The sequence below is a fragment of the Carettochelys insculpta genome, chromosome 6, assembly GCF_033958435.1.
Source record: "Carettochelys insculpta isolate YL-2023 chromosome 6, ASM3395843v1, whole genome shotgun sequence".
NCBI lineage: Eukaryota > Metazoa > Chordata > Testudines > Carettochelyidae > Carettochelys > Carettochelys insculpta.
The window spans coordinates 108,458,748-108,474,485 of NC_134142.1; the positions used below are offsets into that span (position 1 = coordinate 108,458,748).

Below are 15,738 nucleotides of genomic sequence, written 5' to 3' on the forward strand. Positions count from 1 at the left end.
TATCCTGCAATTCAATGTGTTTGGGCAGAGTGGGAGGGGTTCATGCAGACTGCAGCAGTCTTTTCCAGTATGATGAGTTAAAGGCTCTGGGCATTGGGTGACCAAAGTGCAGTAAAGGGAGATGAGTTTCCAATGTGAAAAAAGGGGGGTGCATTCTTTAACGTAGCTTAATAAGGAAACCCTACCTAGCGTGGTGAGGAACACTTGAGAAATGCAGGGAAATGAATAGGTTAGGTAGGTTAGGTGGAGGGCTCCCCTGGATAAATGGGGGTACAATACATGGCCAGGAAAGGCAGTAGTAGCCTAGGGCTGTCTCCTTCACTCTCCTAGCCTGGGAGCATGGAAGGTCCCAGATGGAGGGCAGACTCAGTAACGTCAGCCCAGAGGGTTCCCACGGGGCACACAGCAGGTCTGGTGACTTTGCAGGGTTAAGGGGCCTCCCATCCCCCAGCATCCGGCTTGAAGTCTCAGCCCAGCGTGGAGAACGTTGCAAAGGCCGCTCCGGGCTGAGTCACACTATGGGCTGGGCACCAGCTGCATTCCTGAGCCGATTCACGCTTGAGATGGGCAGGCCCGGGGCACAAGGGGGAGAGAAAGGAGGGAGGGGCGGGGGAGGAGGTCAGCCGCCCAGGAGCGAGACGAGGCCCGGGGAAAGGTGGCCAGTTTTGGTCGGAGGGATTCCCGGAGGTTTCCTCACACACCAGCTTTAACTCCCGGAGACTCCAGGGCAAGCCTGCAGGGCTGCGAAGGGGGAGGGAACGGGGGGGACCAGGGACGGGGAAAGGGGGCGGAGGGGAGCTGCAGAGAGGGAGACCGGACAGGGAAGGGGAAAGGGGAGGGGAGCACAGCGGCCCCACAGGCTAACGTGGGAGGAGGTGACGCCGCAGGCGGCCGCAAGCTGAGCCGCCAGGGAGCGGCAGGCGGAGCCTGGGGCCGGAGGGGGCGGAGATGCCGGCGGCTGGGGCAGGGCTCGGCGCCGAGGGCGGCCAGGGAGTGGCACCGGAAGAGGGAGGCGCTGACTCACTGCAATAAATGCTCCCCATCGCGGCTCCCCACGCCCAGGGAGCCGCCAGCGGGAGGAGGCGGTGGAGCTGCGGCAGGGGATGAAGATGCCGGCCGAGGTGATCCGGGAGGGCGAGCTGGAGAAGCGCAGCGACAGCCTCTTCCAGTTCTGGAAGAAGAAGCTGGTGGTGCTGACCAAGGACAGCCTGAGCCTCTTCCCGGACGGGCACAGGCGCGCCAAGGGCAAGGAGCTGGGCTTCCACTCCATCCTCAAGGTGGACTGCGTGGAGCGCACGGGCAAGTACATCTACTTCACCATCGTCACCACGGACCACAAGGAGATCGACTTCCGCTGCCCGGACCAGAGCTGCTGGAACGCCTCCATCACCATGGCGCTCATCGACTTCCAGAACAAGCGCGCCATCCAGGACTTCAAGAGCCGCCAGGAGCTGGAGCAGGCGGCGGGCAGCCCGGAGCGGCGGCTGGCCCGGGCACCCTGAGCGGAGGTAGGGATCCGAGGCGCCGGCCCGGAGGGAGGGATCCGGGCCGGGGAGCACAGCGAGTCCCGCCGAGTTTGCGCTCCACACGCTACTTCAAAGCGCCTTCATTTCCCTGGCTTCGGCCGGGGGATCTGCCCCTCCGCCGGGCTCCGCACAGCGCTAGCCGCTCCTCGCGGGCTGCCCCCACGCGTACCCGTGGCGCGCGGCGGCGGCTGCGAACCCACCCGCGTGCACGCGGGTGCCCGGTGTCAGAGGCTCCGCGCTGCAGGGTCCGCCCGGACGTGGCCCCATAGCGGCCCCTGGCGGGCGGTGCCGGCCCCTGAGGAAAGGCGGGATTGTTCGAGCCGCTCTGGCAGCCAGGCCTCGAGCGCGGGTGGCAGAGCGCCGCGCTGCGGGGCGGCGAAGGGAAGCAATGGGAGGCCGGGGTTCCCCCTGCCTCTGCTCGCTCTCCCGGGGAGGCTCTCGGCGCTGGGTTGCTTGAAGCACTCGGCAGGACCAGAGGAGTGTTTGAAGCGCTTGAATTGGGGCGGAGGCGTGGAGAGGCCGGGCCCTTGGTCTGCATTGTCTCGTCCCATGCAAAGCCCTGGGCGGCCCTGAAAGGGCTTGCCTGTTTTTCAGCCTTCGCCCCCCACTCTCCTGCCGCGCCCAGCCCAAGCAGTGGGCTGGACTCTTCGCGCCGCAGTCTTTGACTGGAAAGGCGCTCAGGGGCCACTCTGGAGGCTGAAGTGTGTTCCTTGGCCCGCTTCCGCCAGCAGAGAACGCTGGAGTGTTGTGGAGTTAGTGCTCTGCTCCGGCAGTGGAGCGCTCGCTGCTTTTGTGTGTGTGGTGCTTACCCCGGATCTCTCGGTGATGCTGTGCTGGTGACTAACTAGCAAGAGCAATTTAATAGTTACACCATTGAGCTGAAGAAATGAGGGAGCTGCTTAATGGAAACTTCTTTAAGGAACTCTGTATCTAGACCAGACTTTTTTTTTTGTTTCGTTTTTTAAACGAGTGCCAAATTCCCATATGTTCTTATCCCCTAAGAAAAATACTGCATTGCTGACTTTTTTTTTTTTCCCTCTTTTTTTTCTTTTTCAGAATGTATTTCTGGATGATAAATCAGATCAAGTGTCTTAGACTGAAATAGGACAAGGTACCAATGAAGGAAAGCAAAGAGGGTGGCTGGAAACGGCTGGGTTTCCTCCAAGTCTAGAGGCTGCTGAGTAAAGAGTCTGTTCACCTGAGATGCATTTTAAAAACCAAAGACTCTTCAAAAGGACTTCACTGGTGAAGCTTCCACATGTTTAAGTGGCACAGCTTTGCAAACCACTCTTCTATTTATGAGATGCAAAGAATATTCAGCGCCAGTTGGTGCAAAACAAATCCAATTTAAATTATTTGTGGTATCTATATTTGTATTTATTTTGATGAATGTCTTTAAGTAGTTATGTCTTAATATTGCTTTTGCATTAATGTGTCCATTCCAAATAAATGACTTGAAATGTTCACTTTTTATTACTATATACTGTGGTGCAGTCTGTTTGTTGGTGCAGGCGGCAGAATAAGTGTGTCCCATCTGGGAAAAGGGAGATATATATATAATATAAAAAAAATCTCAAAATTAACATTTTAGTGAATAAAAATCCTGATGTGGTTGGATGACAAAGTTGATTTCTGGAGGAAGTCAAAGAATACCATTGATCTTCAAGCAGAAAATCAGTTGTCCCTAAACTAGGAACTGCTACACTGGATCAGATCACCCATCCCTGAAGACCAGCAGCTGATGAAGTGAGTCTGTGCTCACGAAAGCTCATGCTCAAAACTTTTCTGTTAGTCTGCAAGGTGCCACAGGACCCTTCGTTGCTGCATCCTTGAAGAGTGAAGTAGTGAGGATCAGTTGTGCCTGAGGGAACCTACCAGAACCCCTGCAGTTACAGCACAGTGGCCTCCTGCATGCTTCCTCTCATGCCCCCTTCCTCTAGTTAGCTGTTTCTTCATCCCAGAAGAAAAGGGATGGCAGTGCCAGTTCAGGATAAAATAAAGACCAACCTAAACAATCTCAGGGATTTGGAAAGGCTGGTCTAGCCCCATTCCCAGTTATTTCACGTCTCCATGCATCGCTGCAGTTTAGATCCATTCAGCAGAGTGGATGGTGACTGGGAGAGGCTTGTCTCAAGGGATTTTCAGCTTAACTAGAGGAGCACTTGCAGAGCCAAGGAGTTAGAGTAGCTGACCTCCTTGCTACTGTGGTTATGGAAACTAGGTCTTAAGAGATTTTTACACTTGCAGAATTAAGGAGAAATGTAGATTATTAGTGGATACACCCTATCCTCTCTCTACAGCTCAAGAGGAGAAGTACAGGGATGCATGCATGCATTTGGTTAAAAATGCAATTGAATGAACTCAGGAAAATTCTACACAGGAAAAGTCCTACTAAAGGTCTGAAATCATGTAAAGCTCCTACTGACTTGCACAGACTACTTGAGAGAAACCAAACAGCATTGATGGAAACTACAAAGGTTAAAATGCAAACAGCATGTAGCAGGCTTAATAAAGGGCTGATCAAAAGCTAGCTAATGAAGGGTGTGGCTTAAAAGGGAAGTGCTTACTCATCTGAGAACAGCAGGAAAATGCTACAGCTATAAACACGGGCTTTCACTTTTTCTTTTCAGGGGGTGCCTTAGATTTCAGCTGTCTTGAGGACAAGTCTTGGTTCTGACTATGTATGGCTAGTGGGAAGAAAAGTGCAGTGAGGGGTTTGTGACAAAAACTGAGGTATACAGTACTTAGTTTTCTCAGTTTCCTAAACCCTCAAGTTTCAGTTACATGTACTTCAGCCTGAAATAAACTCCTAAAGAAGTTTTAGCTTTTGTGTGTTCCCTGAGGTGGGACTAAGGCATGATTTAAACATGGGTTTGGGTAGCTAAATTTAAGACTGTCTGGAAAAATCTGGGCAGCATGCCTTTACTTCCATTGCATGGTGTAAGATGTTCTAGACCCACACCTAGCAGTAGGGCTGGCTGAAATGAAGTCACTGGACCTCCTCTATTACCATTAGTGTAGTATTGATCAGAGGCCAAATGGTGGTGGGGCCTCATTGTCCACTGTAAAAATAACCTGCACTAGTCAGTGCTTCCACATTGCTACTGAAGAGAGGGCTACATCCTCACTGAGTTAACTGATTTCAATGGAACTGTGCTGATTTTCCTTAGCTGAGGATCTGGTCCTACTTCTGTGTCAAGAACAGCCTAGCATGCTTGCAAAACATCAGCTGTGTGAGGCATATCATTAGAAACTAAGGGCTTGTCACTACTGTGCTGGGGATCCACCTTGCAGCAATCTGCTAGCCATTGCTTTATTGTGTCTGCTTAGTCACAATAAATCAACCTCTGAGCACTCTCCAGTTGATGCCAGTAGTCCATTAGGACAAAAAGGGCAGCCAGTGTTGACAAGAGGGCTTCCCCACCATCCTTACTGCATAAAAGACATTACTGTAAAAAGTACCTATGTACATAGCTGAAGTCATGTAGATAAGATTGCAGGGAGACAAGCCTTGAAGCTTTGTAAACTGCTCCAGTAGCAAAAAGTTACCCTATGTAGAGAAGAAATTCAAAAGAGCTGGTTTAAAGACTACTTTTATTTTCAAGCTGGGGTAATGAAGTCTGAAGTCCTGATTGCACATTTCAGTTTTTGTGGATAAAATAGATTTACATATATTCTGGATTACTGCCCTTTCTCCTCTATGTGGGGTATTTTATTCCTTAAAATATACAAAAACAGAGGCATATTGACAGCCAGTTGCAAGTACCCAAAGGCATGGACTCCAAACATCTTGTACAACATTCCACCTATCATTGGGCCCACTGTCCGTGTCAGGGGAGGAACAGATGCACATATTCCAAGCATGGCACCTAGAGAAGAGGGAGAGAAAAAGGGCATATATAAACTACAGAATAATTCTGAATACAAAGGTTCAGTAACAGATTGCTGAACAGTCAGAGCTTAAATACACACTTCTGGAGACACAGGGTCTAACCTTCATTATGAGCCAGATCAGCTCTCCACTGCTGTGTTCACACAACAGAAATAGCATCCTAAAGGACAATCACATTCTGCACTCGTCCAAGAAGAATTCTTGGCCCAGTCCTGAGAGATAGGTTCTGATTCTGGCAGTAAGCCTCTTAGTTAGGCTTGCAACTAGAAAAAGATTATAAAGGAAGCAATAATTTACGGTTTAGTATTCTGTCCCTTGGAAACCCTCGAAGCTCAGACTTTTCTAACACAATCATTTGAGGAGGCAGCGACCTGTGCATACCCATTTTGTGAAAACAACCTATCACCATTTGGCCTCCTGCTGAAGATACAGGATGCTAAAGATTTGCAATAAGGCAAGTTGGCCCTGAAAGGGTGGTCTCTAACAAGTAGGTTTAAAAGCCGATGGTTTAGAAAAGCCTCCTCACAAATAAAGACAGCTTCAGTGTGAAAAGACACATGCATTGCACTCAACGCTTTTTGTCCAGTGGAACTACATTCCGCTGCCTTTTTTTTCCAGGTGCTGCCACTTTTAAAAAGCACTGCTGCTGCCGCTCCAGCTCCCTGCCTCCAGCTGAAAGAGCAGGACTTGATTTAATTGGTTTACTGGCCAGCCAGAGTGGTCAACCAATCATATTGACTCCTGCTCTTTCAGTGCGCAGCTCAGGGAGCTGCTCCTGTGGCTGTACATAGGGGAAACCGCCCTGCCTCCCAGAAATGAACATGGAGGCTAGCGGAGCAGCAGGAGCACACAGAGCTCCTTTTGAAATGTAAGTTCTGGGTTGGGGAGAGTTAAGCCTAGGGTGGGTTGGGGCTGTGTGGGGGATGAATTGAGCTGGGACCCGAGCAGGGGGTTGAGCCAGGGCCGTGCAGGGGAGATTGAGTGGGGGGGGAGGGGGAAGAGTTGAGCCGATGCCATACAGCTGCGTGGGGAGTTGAGCTGGGGGAGTGGGTAGGGGTTGAGCAGGGGGTGTCACATGGAGTGGAGGCTGAGCTGATGCCATGTGGGTGTGTGGGGAGTTGAGCTGGAGTAGGGGGCGGGGTTAGCTGGGGCTGCATGAGGGGTTGAGCTGGGGCTGTGTAGGGGATTCAGCAGGGGCCGGGTTTGAGCTGGGGCCATGTGGAGGGTTGAGGCCACACAGCTGGGTTAAGCCAGGGGACCTGTGTGGGGGGGAGCGGTTTGTGGCTGCGGGGGACATGAGCTGGACAGGCTATGGGGGGGCAGTTTGGAACTGCAGGGGGCAGGGCTTAAGCCTGGGGGGGCAGTTTGGAGCTTGAGTTCTGGCCCCTTTTTGTGTAGGAAAAAAAGCACAAATTGCACCCAGCTCCACCAGATTCTTGTGCCACACTGGCAGCATAGAGAGAACAGGAAACACTGGCCATGAGGAAACACTTAATACTTGGCAAAGTAGGGCCACTCACACATGGATGGGGAATGTTGTACATTCTGTTGGGAAATAGCACATGTGGCATGGTGCAGCTGCGTTATTCTGCTATTCGTGTAGGAAAACTAGTATACCACCAAAATGGAAACCCTTAGAGCAGGACAGCAGAGGAGGGGAAGGCAGATAAGTCTCAGAAGGTGCCTTGTGAGCAAAGTTTAGATTCTGGTCACCATTTTAAGTACACATATGACTGTTTTGCTGCTTGCTCAGATGAGCAGGAATGCTGGGGGATGCCATTTTGACCTTTCCTAGAGATCCTGCTGTCAGGTATGGCATTGCACATGGAGTCCCTGCCTGGCTAACTCAAAATGTGAGCACAAGTACACTGCTTGATTCTACCAGTTATAATGGGGTGGAGGACCAGGTAACGAACAGAATTGAGTCCAAAAATCTTCAGGGGAGAGTGACTTAGAGGAAAGCTGAGCAGTTCTCAGCCTAACAGAGATCCGAGCTTGTAGTGCTTCTGTTTTGAACGCTAGTTTGAGAAGGGAGCCAACAGGAGGGGGGAGAAGTATGTGTGTGTGTCTGAAAAATCCTTCTGTCAGACTTCCTGGGTACTGCTCCCTATCACTGAGCTGGGTGGATCTCCAAACTGACCTCTTCCCAGCTTGAGCAACCTCACAGCCACCAAGCTTTCTGGGCAGGTTCTACAATTCTTTTTCCCTTTGAGGCATTTGAACTAAACTAATTACCACACACAGCTGCCAAACTGGCTCTCAGCAGTTGAGCTGGCACTTTACAGTGTGTGGGTGGATTGTGCGTGTATGTTTTATTAGATATCCATCCTCTGAACAGGCTCAGGCTCCATGCTTGCACCTCTGCAAGACTTATTTTGCTGAAAAGATAATTTCTCTTTCCTAAAGAACCAGACAGAGCCCCTGGTACAGAGCAACTCTGACATCTGGGCTGTTTGAAACTGGAATTTTGCAGCATGGGACTATATAGAAAATCAGGGGAGTTTGTATGTGGGCTCCCTGTGAGAAGTATTTACAGGTACTGCTCTCACTGCCCAACCAGTATTTGATGATTAGTACATGAGCAAAAAGCAGCTGTATTGCTCTGAGCAGCTCCAATCCAATGCAGAAGCAGCTATCTGCTGCACAAATTCAAATCCACAAACTTTTTCTCATCCTTTTATTCTGGCTCCTCCTACGTACTCCTCTTCCCCCAAAACTTTTGTGTCTTCTCCACCCTTTCCTCCTCTCCCTTCGCCACAAATGGGCCACTCTTATTCTCCCTTCTTTTATTGCCTGCCCTGCCACGCATCATTCCTTGTTCCACTCGGGTACCTACCTTCCCTATGATTGCTGGTTCAGCCATTTGCCTACCCTCAGTCTTCCCAGTCACTCTTTGGTAAATGTCAGAGTTCTGGCCAGGTGCCTTGACTATCAGTGAAGGGTTTTGGGGACAGTGGTCTCTCACTCCCTCTTTTACTTGAGCTAATGCTCCTCTGTGCTGCACTGGACTGATACAATCTCATTCTTTTTTGGTGTACGTCATGCTACACTGCTAGTGTTAGGGGGTTGTCCTAGGTCTGACCATCAACCACCGTGTGGCCTTAGTCCATAAGGGAACCGCCAAGAAGATGGCACATTATGGACTGGCAAACTGATAGGTTAGTTTGAGTAATGGAGGAGGAAGGTTGGTCATTAAAGGAGAATAAGTAGGCTCAGTAACAGGAGGGGAGCCAGGAAGGGCTGGGAAAGATTAAACAGGGCTCACCTAATTAGCACAAGAGCAGGATTGTCCAACACAGCACACAGTACAGCAGCAGAAGTTGGCTGCCAATCTGGGGATGCCATAGTGCTGAAAAGTCCGGCCCCGGATTTAAGGACCAATTTAGTAAGAACCATCTTGTATTCACATGCACTGTGGGTCTTGAATTATTGAGTTTTTAACCAAATTCAATAAAAATGGCTCTTCTTGCTATTTTGGTTACTGACCCCTGCTCAAGCAGAACTGGAGAATCAAACAATCTTCTGAATGGAGCATTCTTGAACTGAAAATCTTCAGGGCTAACTCTACTCCCTGTGCTTTTGATGTGAAAAGCTTAAAATGTCACATTATCACATTAAGCTTAAGAACTCTTAAAAGACAAAGATTTATTTAAAAGTGCATCTAGAAATGAGTAATTTGTAGAATACATTTTACATATGTACAGTTGGGACATTAGTTTTATCTGGAATGGTCGGGGGGAGGGATGGACACTGTATAGCACCCACCAGGATCACAAATGGGTGACAGACTTCTCTGGGAGACAGCCATAGTAAAATTGGACAAGTGCTCCAAAGAAGCAGCTTATGCACTGAAACTGCCCTGCTAGATCTGGCCCTGGTGATTTCACTGTTGTCTCTGCCTTGAAGGAAAGTTTGAGAAACAATTTTAGAAACAACTCACAGCACTTGAGTTCCATATCAGACTGTACAAGTTTTATCCCAACCTCCACATGCTTTCGCTAAAGAACGGCAATCCTAAGAGCAGCAGCTCTCCCTGCTAATCTGCTAAGAGAGCCTGAACACAACTCTGCTGGTGCACCTCGCTCATGGCCTGCTACAATCCCCTGGCATTGTAGTCCTGGGCCCACACACAACTTTCCAAATGCATACAATCTTTTCTTGCAACACTCTCCAACATGCTAATTCTGGGCTCCATACTACCTTTGCAGTGCCAGTCAGCAGTACCACCCCCTTTACTGTCTTTTAGCAGAGACTGCCAATCTTGCTGATTTGGGGGGGAAGGGTGTGTGTGACCTAATAATGTACGCAAATGAGGGCTACAAATAGGCCACTAAACTCTTGCACACTTGCAACCAAAGTTAGACTCTTGGCGCTTTCAAAGAGGACCATGCTCCATTTTTCCACACAAAAAGCCTTTTGAGAGCAGTCTGGATGATTTCCAGATTTGCTCTGTTTAAATGCCATTTATGGCCTCACTCCACTGCTCTCCCCCAAACACTGCTTCAAGACTTGAAACTACTGATTTGCATTTACACAGAATGGAGTCCTGGACAGGTGTGTCCTTACCTTGGTGTGCACTACATACATTTTAGGAAACAAATTAAATTCTACCCAAGATTCAATGGCTCTAAGCGCTCACAATGTATGGGGTGTAGATTTCAACTTTAAATCATCGAGCTGACAACGGGACATTCTCATCCACAAAAATCCTAAAGTGCTTTATAACCTTTGACATACTTTACAAATTATGAGTCAAATTTCAACTGGGCTTTGCAGACAAAAAGGTGTCAGCTGGATTGGGACCAGCTATAGATCTTCTGAAAGAAGACAAGTCCACAGATATTTAGGGGGTATAGCTATGCAGACAGGGCTTAAGAGAGCAGAAGCATCATCTGCAGATACAGACCAACTCAGCTTAATATGCCCCATGCCAGCCAAATGGACCTCCCAATTTCAGTAAAAATAATTTAGACAGAGATGGTGGGGGCCAGAGAAGGCACACGATAACATTGGTACAAAAAAGAAGTCAAGTAACACTTTAAAGACTAACAAAACAATTTATCAGGTGAGCTTTCGTGGGACAGAGCCACTTCTTCAGACTATAGCCATACCAGAACAGACTCAATATTTAAGGCATAGAGAACCAAAAATAGTAATCAAGGTTGACAGATCAGAAAAATAATTATCAAGGTGAGCAAATCAGAGAGTAGAGGGGCTGGGCTGGGGGGAAAGTCAAGAATTAGATTAAGTCAAGTATGCAAAAGACCCCCTATAATGACCCAGAAAATTCACATCCTGGTTCAAACCATGTGTTAATGTGATAACACTGGTGTGGCAGGACAGATTTGTGCATACCTTTCTGGCCACACCCCAAAGGGAATCAATACATGTCCTCCCTTTAATTGCAGCCCCATGGTGGAATCCAATAACTGTTTTAACACCACAGAATAGTTTAAGTGCAATTATTACAACCAGCTGCAAGCAATGCTTTAGCAGTTCCTCTGAGGGACGTATGGATTACGACAGCTGGCTCTGTAGGAGACCCTTAGCGTTTTTGCTGTGTCTTCACCTAGAACAGTGAGGCTGATACCCAGGAGTCTCTGTTTTGTCTACTGTAGTTACAACAATAATTTGCCAGGCAAAATCTGAGAATCTGCTGAGTGAAGCAGCTTCTCCCTTGCCTGCTACCATATTGGAAAGGAAGATTCAGAATGTTGAGCTGATGCTCGTGCAATATGTATCCTGGCAACCCTCTTTCACTGAAGGAACGCATGACTATTCAGGTCATGAAGTCAGTCTGAAACTTCTTCAGGACTCTCTGGCCAGACACTCAGTTTATTATAATACACAGAAAACGTGACTCCTTTCAAGAGTCATATCTATGGTGACTCTTTGCCTGAACAAAGCCCTTTGCTTACAAGGCTATGCTAACAGGTTTTCATTCTGAGCATATGTATCACAGTATCCCCTACCTAGTTTTATCATGAAAAGCAGCACCTGTGTGACAGGAGAGCCATGTTGACCTCTCCCTGTTGGATCTAGCCACATGGCTGGGTATTTGCAAGTGGAAGTACAGGCAGCAAGAGCCTGAATGACTACTAGGAACATAAAGTCATAAATGGAGCATTTGTCAGTACTGTACAAGCCAGTCCTTTGTTAATTCTGTGCATGCTCATCCTGGCTTCCGACATAAATTACGTGCAGTTGCTTGAAAAAGATTTCTCCGGGAATGGCATGTTTATCGTAAATGTGTCCTAATGTAAAACAAAAGCTGAACAACCCCACTGCAGCTGTGTGACAAGGGTGCTATGAAGTGTGACAACCTTAAAATATGACTCAGCTCACTGGTTGTCCTATATTGTAGCTCTTCCTTTTATGCTAGCCCCTTCAAGGCCAAATCTATTAATCTCAATATTATGATCCTAAATCTGAGGTCCTCAAACTGTGGGGCATGCACACATAGGGGTGTACAGAGGACAATTCAGGGGGGGTTCAATCCTGGCCCTGCTCTCAGCTAAGGTCACACACTTACTCCAGTGTGTGTTGCCTCCTCCTGGAGTTATGAGCCCATCCTGAGGCGGATACAGAAATGGGTAAGGATGGAAATGAGCTAAAACATTTGGGGACCACTCTCCTAAATGAAGAGGGCTGACACAAGGCCTTGTGATTCACTTAGGCCATAAGCATAAGTAAAGTTTTGCATAGATCCTCTTCAGCAAGGCAGATTTCAGCCTAAGTAAAGGCTGCAGAATCCTGCCTCTTGTTAGACTGCTGGCCCTGTGAATTGATGCTGGTCACTGGCTCACTGTAGGTCTCCTTGTGGCTGTAGTCCTGCTTGTTCTGACCAGTGCTCATTGGTTGGCAGAGAAGCAGGACTAATGTAGGTTATGCTTTGTTCTTAGTCAAATTATGCCCGATGGGATGTGCTGGGAACTTGGCATTCTTCCCTTAACGCTCTAAGTTGTGGTTGGCAGCACAGCACCAGCACAGCAGTATCTATGCACATGCCAACTCACAGGCTGAAACCTCAGGCTTTAGGACTCACAAGCTTGGAGTCGGAGTTTGGAAGCTCATCTAATTAAAAAAAAGAAAAAGTCTTTCAACGAGTCTTACCAGTGTCAGAAGGAGGAACGGACTTGGTGAGAATGTTGTCGGTAATGATGCCCATAGTGCAGAGGGCAAACACCATGGGGAGAACAATGATGCAGAAATGCAACACAGTGGTCATCAGTGCCTAAGTGACAGAACAAAACAGACAACTCTATTAAGGTCCTGGGCAGCACAACAGATAATGCCACACTGGTGAGGTACAATCCCAGCCGGATTTTCATAAATAAAAGGAGTTCACCAGAGCCCTGGTTGCTGTACAGCAATGAAGTTCTGATACAGCAAAACAGATTCGTACCAATATAGCAAGGGTGAGCAAAAAGGGGGGTGGGCCCCTTCAGGGAGGCAAGACATTTTGAATGGGGGGCACTGCACAATTGGCTGCTGGGTCTCAGGCTCACTCATCTTATTAAAAATGTTGAAATCTGTGACTGTTTTTATGTATGTGTATTTACAAGTATATAGTCACAGAACAGTAGCCATGTTAGTCTGTATCTTCACAAAACAAAAAAGCAGTCCTGAAGCACTTTAAAGACTAACAAAATAAAAACACTCACAATATGTAAGAAATAATAATCCATACATTACTGTAGCATCTCACCTAAGCTTGCTTTGCTAATTTAAAAAGTCTGATCATTCCCACAAGCCCCTCCTTCTCCTATGCTGTCTGTTCCACCTCTCAGGAAAAATTGAAGCACACAGTCCCTGTAGCACACACTCATTAAGTCTTCATCACTTCTACAAAACAGGCTACAGCACACAGTGTAATGCATTCATATAAATAATTAAAGCTTAACTTTGCTTGTCAAAATAAATGAACACAGTGCATAATGTAATGCTGTACCCTTGGGATCACTATTCCTGCTTGTCAGCATACTTGTTAATGAATTCACTGAATTCACCAATCTGGAACGGATCTCCCAGTCACAAGGACATATTAATGAGCATAATTAGTGAATGTAACAATTTTCTTATCGCATATGTTCTGAGCAGAGGCGTCATTTCAGCAGTTCATTACTTAAACAAAAGTACAGAACAAACAACGTTATGCAGTGCAGCTTAACCAGCTCTGAATTAATTCACAATGCCGATCAGCCAAATGAATAGATTTCTTTGGAGTGTGGAATGGAAATAAATGCCCCTCTGCTCTTGCTCTGTACTGAAAGTCTCTTATGCTATGTTTACTTTCAAGGTGTATTTCTTTTATTATCATCTGTGGATCATTCATATCCTTCATTAAGCTAGACGTTTTACTCGTCGGCTCAGCCTGCTTGGGATTTCCTTTCATAAAATCCAGTCAGCATCTCTTGGTTACAGAGGAAAAACAAGCCCTGAAACACACTATCTGCCAATGCTGATGTTTAAAACATTTTCCTGGCTGGATTAAAAAGTATGTATGTATTAAACTCCTGTCCTAGATAGACAGTTGCCTTGACTTCCACTGGAGCTTTGGCTAAGTTTTGGATAAGGACTACAGGATACAGCCTCAGGGCACACCACATTCAGACCTGTGGATGGGTGATAAGAGCACCTTTGCCAGAAAAAATGCTACCAGAGCGCCAAAGGTGCCAGAACTAAAGGTGCTGCTGCCCCCCAGCTTTAAGTTGTTTCCATTGTACGAGGGTTTACAGTTTGTTTCAATGGTACTCGGTGCCCCCCATACATATTCTCCCAGTACCCCCACAAAGCTCATGACAGTATCTCAGGAGAATGCCCTTTTAACTCTCCTCTGCCAGCAGGAGACTTGTCTGCTACCTAGGTGGCCTTGTGTGGCAGCAGGGAATGGATGGAGCAGAACCAGGGCTCCCTGGATCAGATAATAAATGCTGGAAAGACCACTGAACCACAAACAACTGCAGTGTGGAATGACAGTTCAAAGCAGAGGGAAGTACTGGGAAGAGTGCCTCCCTCACCCCTCAGGCACTGGCTGCTGAGGCCCTATAGGAATTAAGATCAGAAGGCACCAATGTGGACATGACTGTCAGACCTGGAATTTATTTTTCAGATAGGGAGGGTTGTGGTGGAGGAGCTGGAAGAGGGGCTGAAAGGCAAATGGATGGGAAACAGAAAAGGAGGAGCTGAACAAGTCAAAAACATGCAGCCCCTAGAGGAAGACTTCCCTCCTGTGGCTGCCAAACCCTTCTGCATCCCCACCCAGACGCCTGCTAGATCCTAAGCCTTCCCACACCTGCAAGTAAGAAGCGTCATCTCCTCTGACCACTGACATCCCGTCCTACCTGTGCAAACTCCCCACCTGTCCCAGCCAACTCACTGTCTGCCCCATATCAACCCCACATAACAGGAATCTGCCATTTAGAGTCTTTCCAGCTGCAAAATTACCTTCTGTGGCAATGAAAAAGCCCCACAATTCATCTCTGCCAGATATGCAAACCCTCCCAGGGAAGTGTTTAGGTTTCTTTTTCAAGCAGCTGCACGCTCTGCTTGCTTCCACTCTGGGAGAAAGGGCTTTGTTTTGCAGACATGACCTCCATGTCTGCAAGCCAACAATAGCAAGTACATAGTAAGAGGGAAAAAATGCTCATTCCTATAGGGGAGGGAAAGGGCATTCAAGTTATAAACACTGTATGGCCACAGATCTGTAATGTGAGTTCTGGAGTCAGCTATGGCCCTCCTGACACTATGACAATCTGCCATAACAAGGCTCATTCCCACTCCACCTCCCAGAGATCTCCACTCTGAAAAGCCCCCTTACACAGCGATGTTTTCTTGGCAGCCCTTTGAACAGAGCATTTTTTAACAAGCTGTCCTTGGTGGAACGGATTGCAGCTGTATTTTCCTGTGAGTAGCAAAGTCATTCTTATGTCATAGGAAGTCATTCCTGACCTTTGTCTCTCAACCCCATGCTGCCAGGATGTCTCAAGTTCCCCAGGCATGTCCTAACTGCTGGCTCTGAAGTGAATTCACAGAAGAGTCATTCCCTGTCCCCTGCGCTCCCCCAAACAGCAGTATGAGTAAGAACCAAATTGGGTTGGAGTTCTTCCAGCTGTGGCTCATTAATCCACAGTAACTGAGGCAAAAATAAGTGGGGTGTGTGCTACCCTACAACAACATTTTGATCTGTTCAGAGGAAACTTTTAAATTATGCTCTTTAAATTACTCCCTTTCTATTCTCTCTCCTTACTGTTACTAAAACATGCCCAGTAAGCTCAGACACACAACTCCTACTGCTTTGGAAAGGTTTCAGATCTCTTC

The 15,738-nt window shown here is 47.7% G+C and overlaps 2 protein-coding genes across 8 annotated transcripts in view; one reads left to right on the top strand and one right to left on the bottom strand.

Annotated features, from left to right (window-relative positions):
• The first annotated feature begins 1,045 nt into the window (after positions 1–1,045).
• PHLDA2 (pleckstrin homology like domain family A member 2) lies at positions 1,046–3,005 on the top strand. The gene is made up of 2 exons (XM_074997799.1): positions 1,046–1,508; positions 2,583–3,005. The coding sequence occupies exon 1, from the start codon at positions 1,104–1,106 to the stop codon at positions 1,500–1,502; it is 399 nt and encodes a 132-aa protein (XP_074853900.1). The 5' UTR covers positions 1,046–1,103; the 3' UTR covers positions 1,503–1,508; positions 2,583–3,005.
• A 2,098-nt stretch (positions 3,006–5,103) lies between these two features.
• SLC67A1 (solute carrier family 67 member 1) overlaps positions 5,104–15,738 on the bottom strand; it is a 144,991-nt gene continuing 134,356 nt past the window's right edge. For all 7 annotated transcript variants that reach the window (XM_074997804.1, XM_074997807.1, XM_074997805.1 and 4 more), the window contains 2 exons: positions 12,532–12,652; positions 5,104–5,395 (listed from right to left, as the gene is read on the bottom strand). In XM_074997804.1, the coding sequence (XP_074853905.1) occupies positions 5,208–5,395; positions 12,532–12,652 (309 nt within the window). In that variant the 3' untranslated portion in view covers positions 5,104–5,207. The remainder of the gene's footprint in view (positions 5,396–12,531; positions 12,653–15,738) is intronic.

Excerpts from the sequence above, each read along its gene's own strand:
- PHLDA2 (XM_074997799.1), top strand. The coding sequence starts at position 1,104 with ATGAAGATGCCGGCCGAGGTGATCCGGGAGGGCGAGCTGGAGAAGCGC.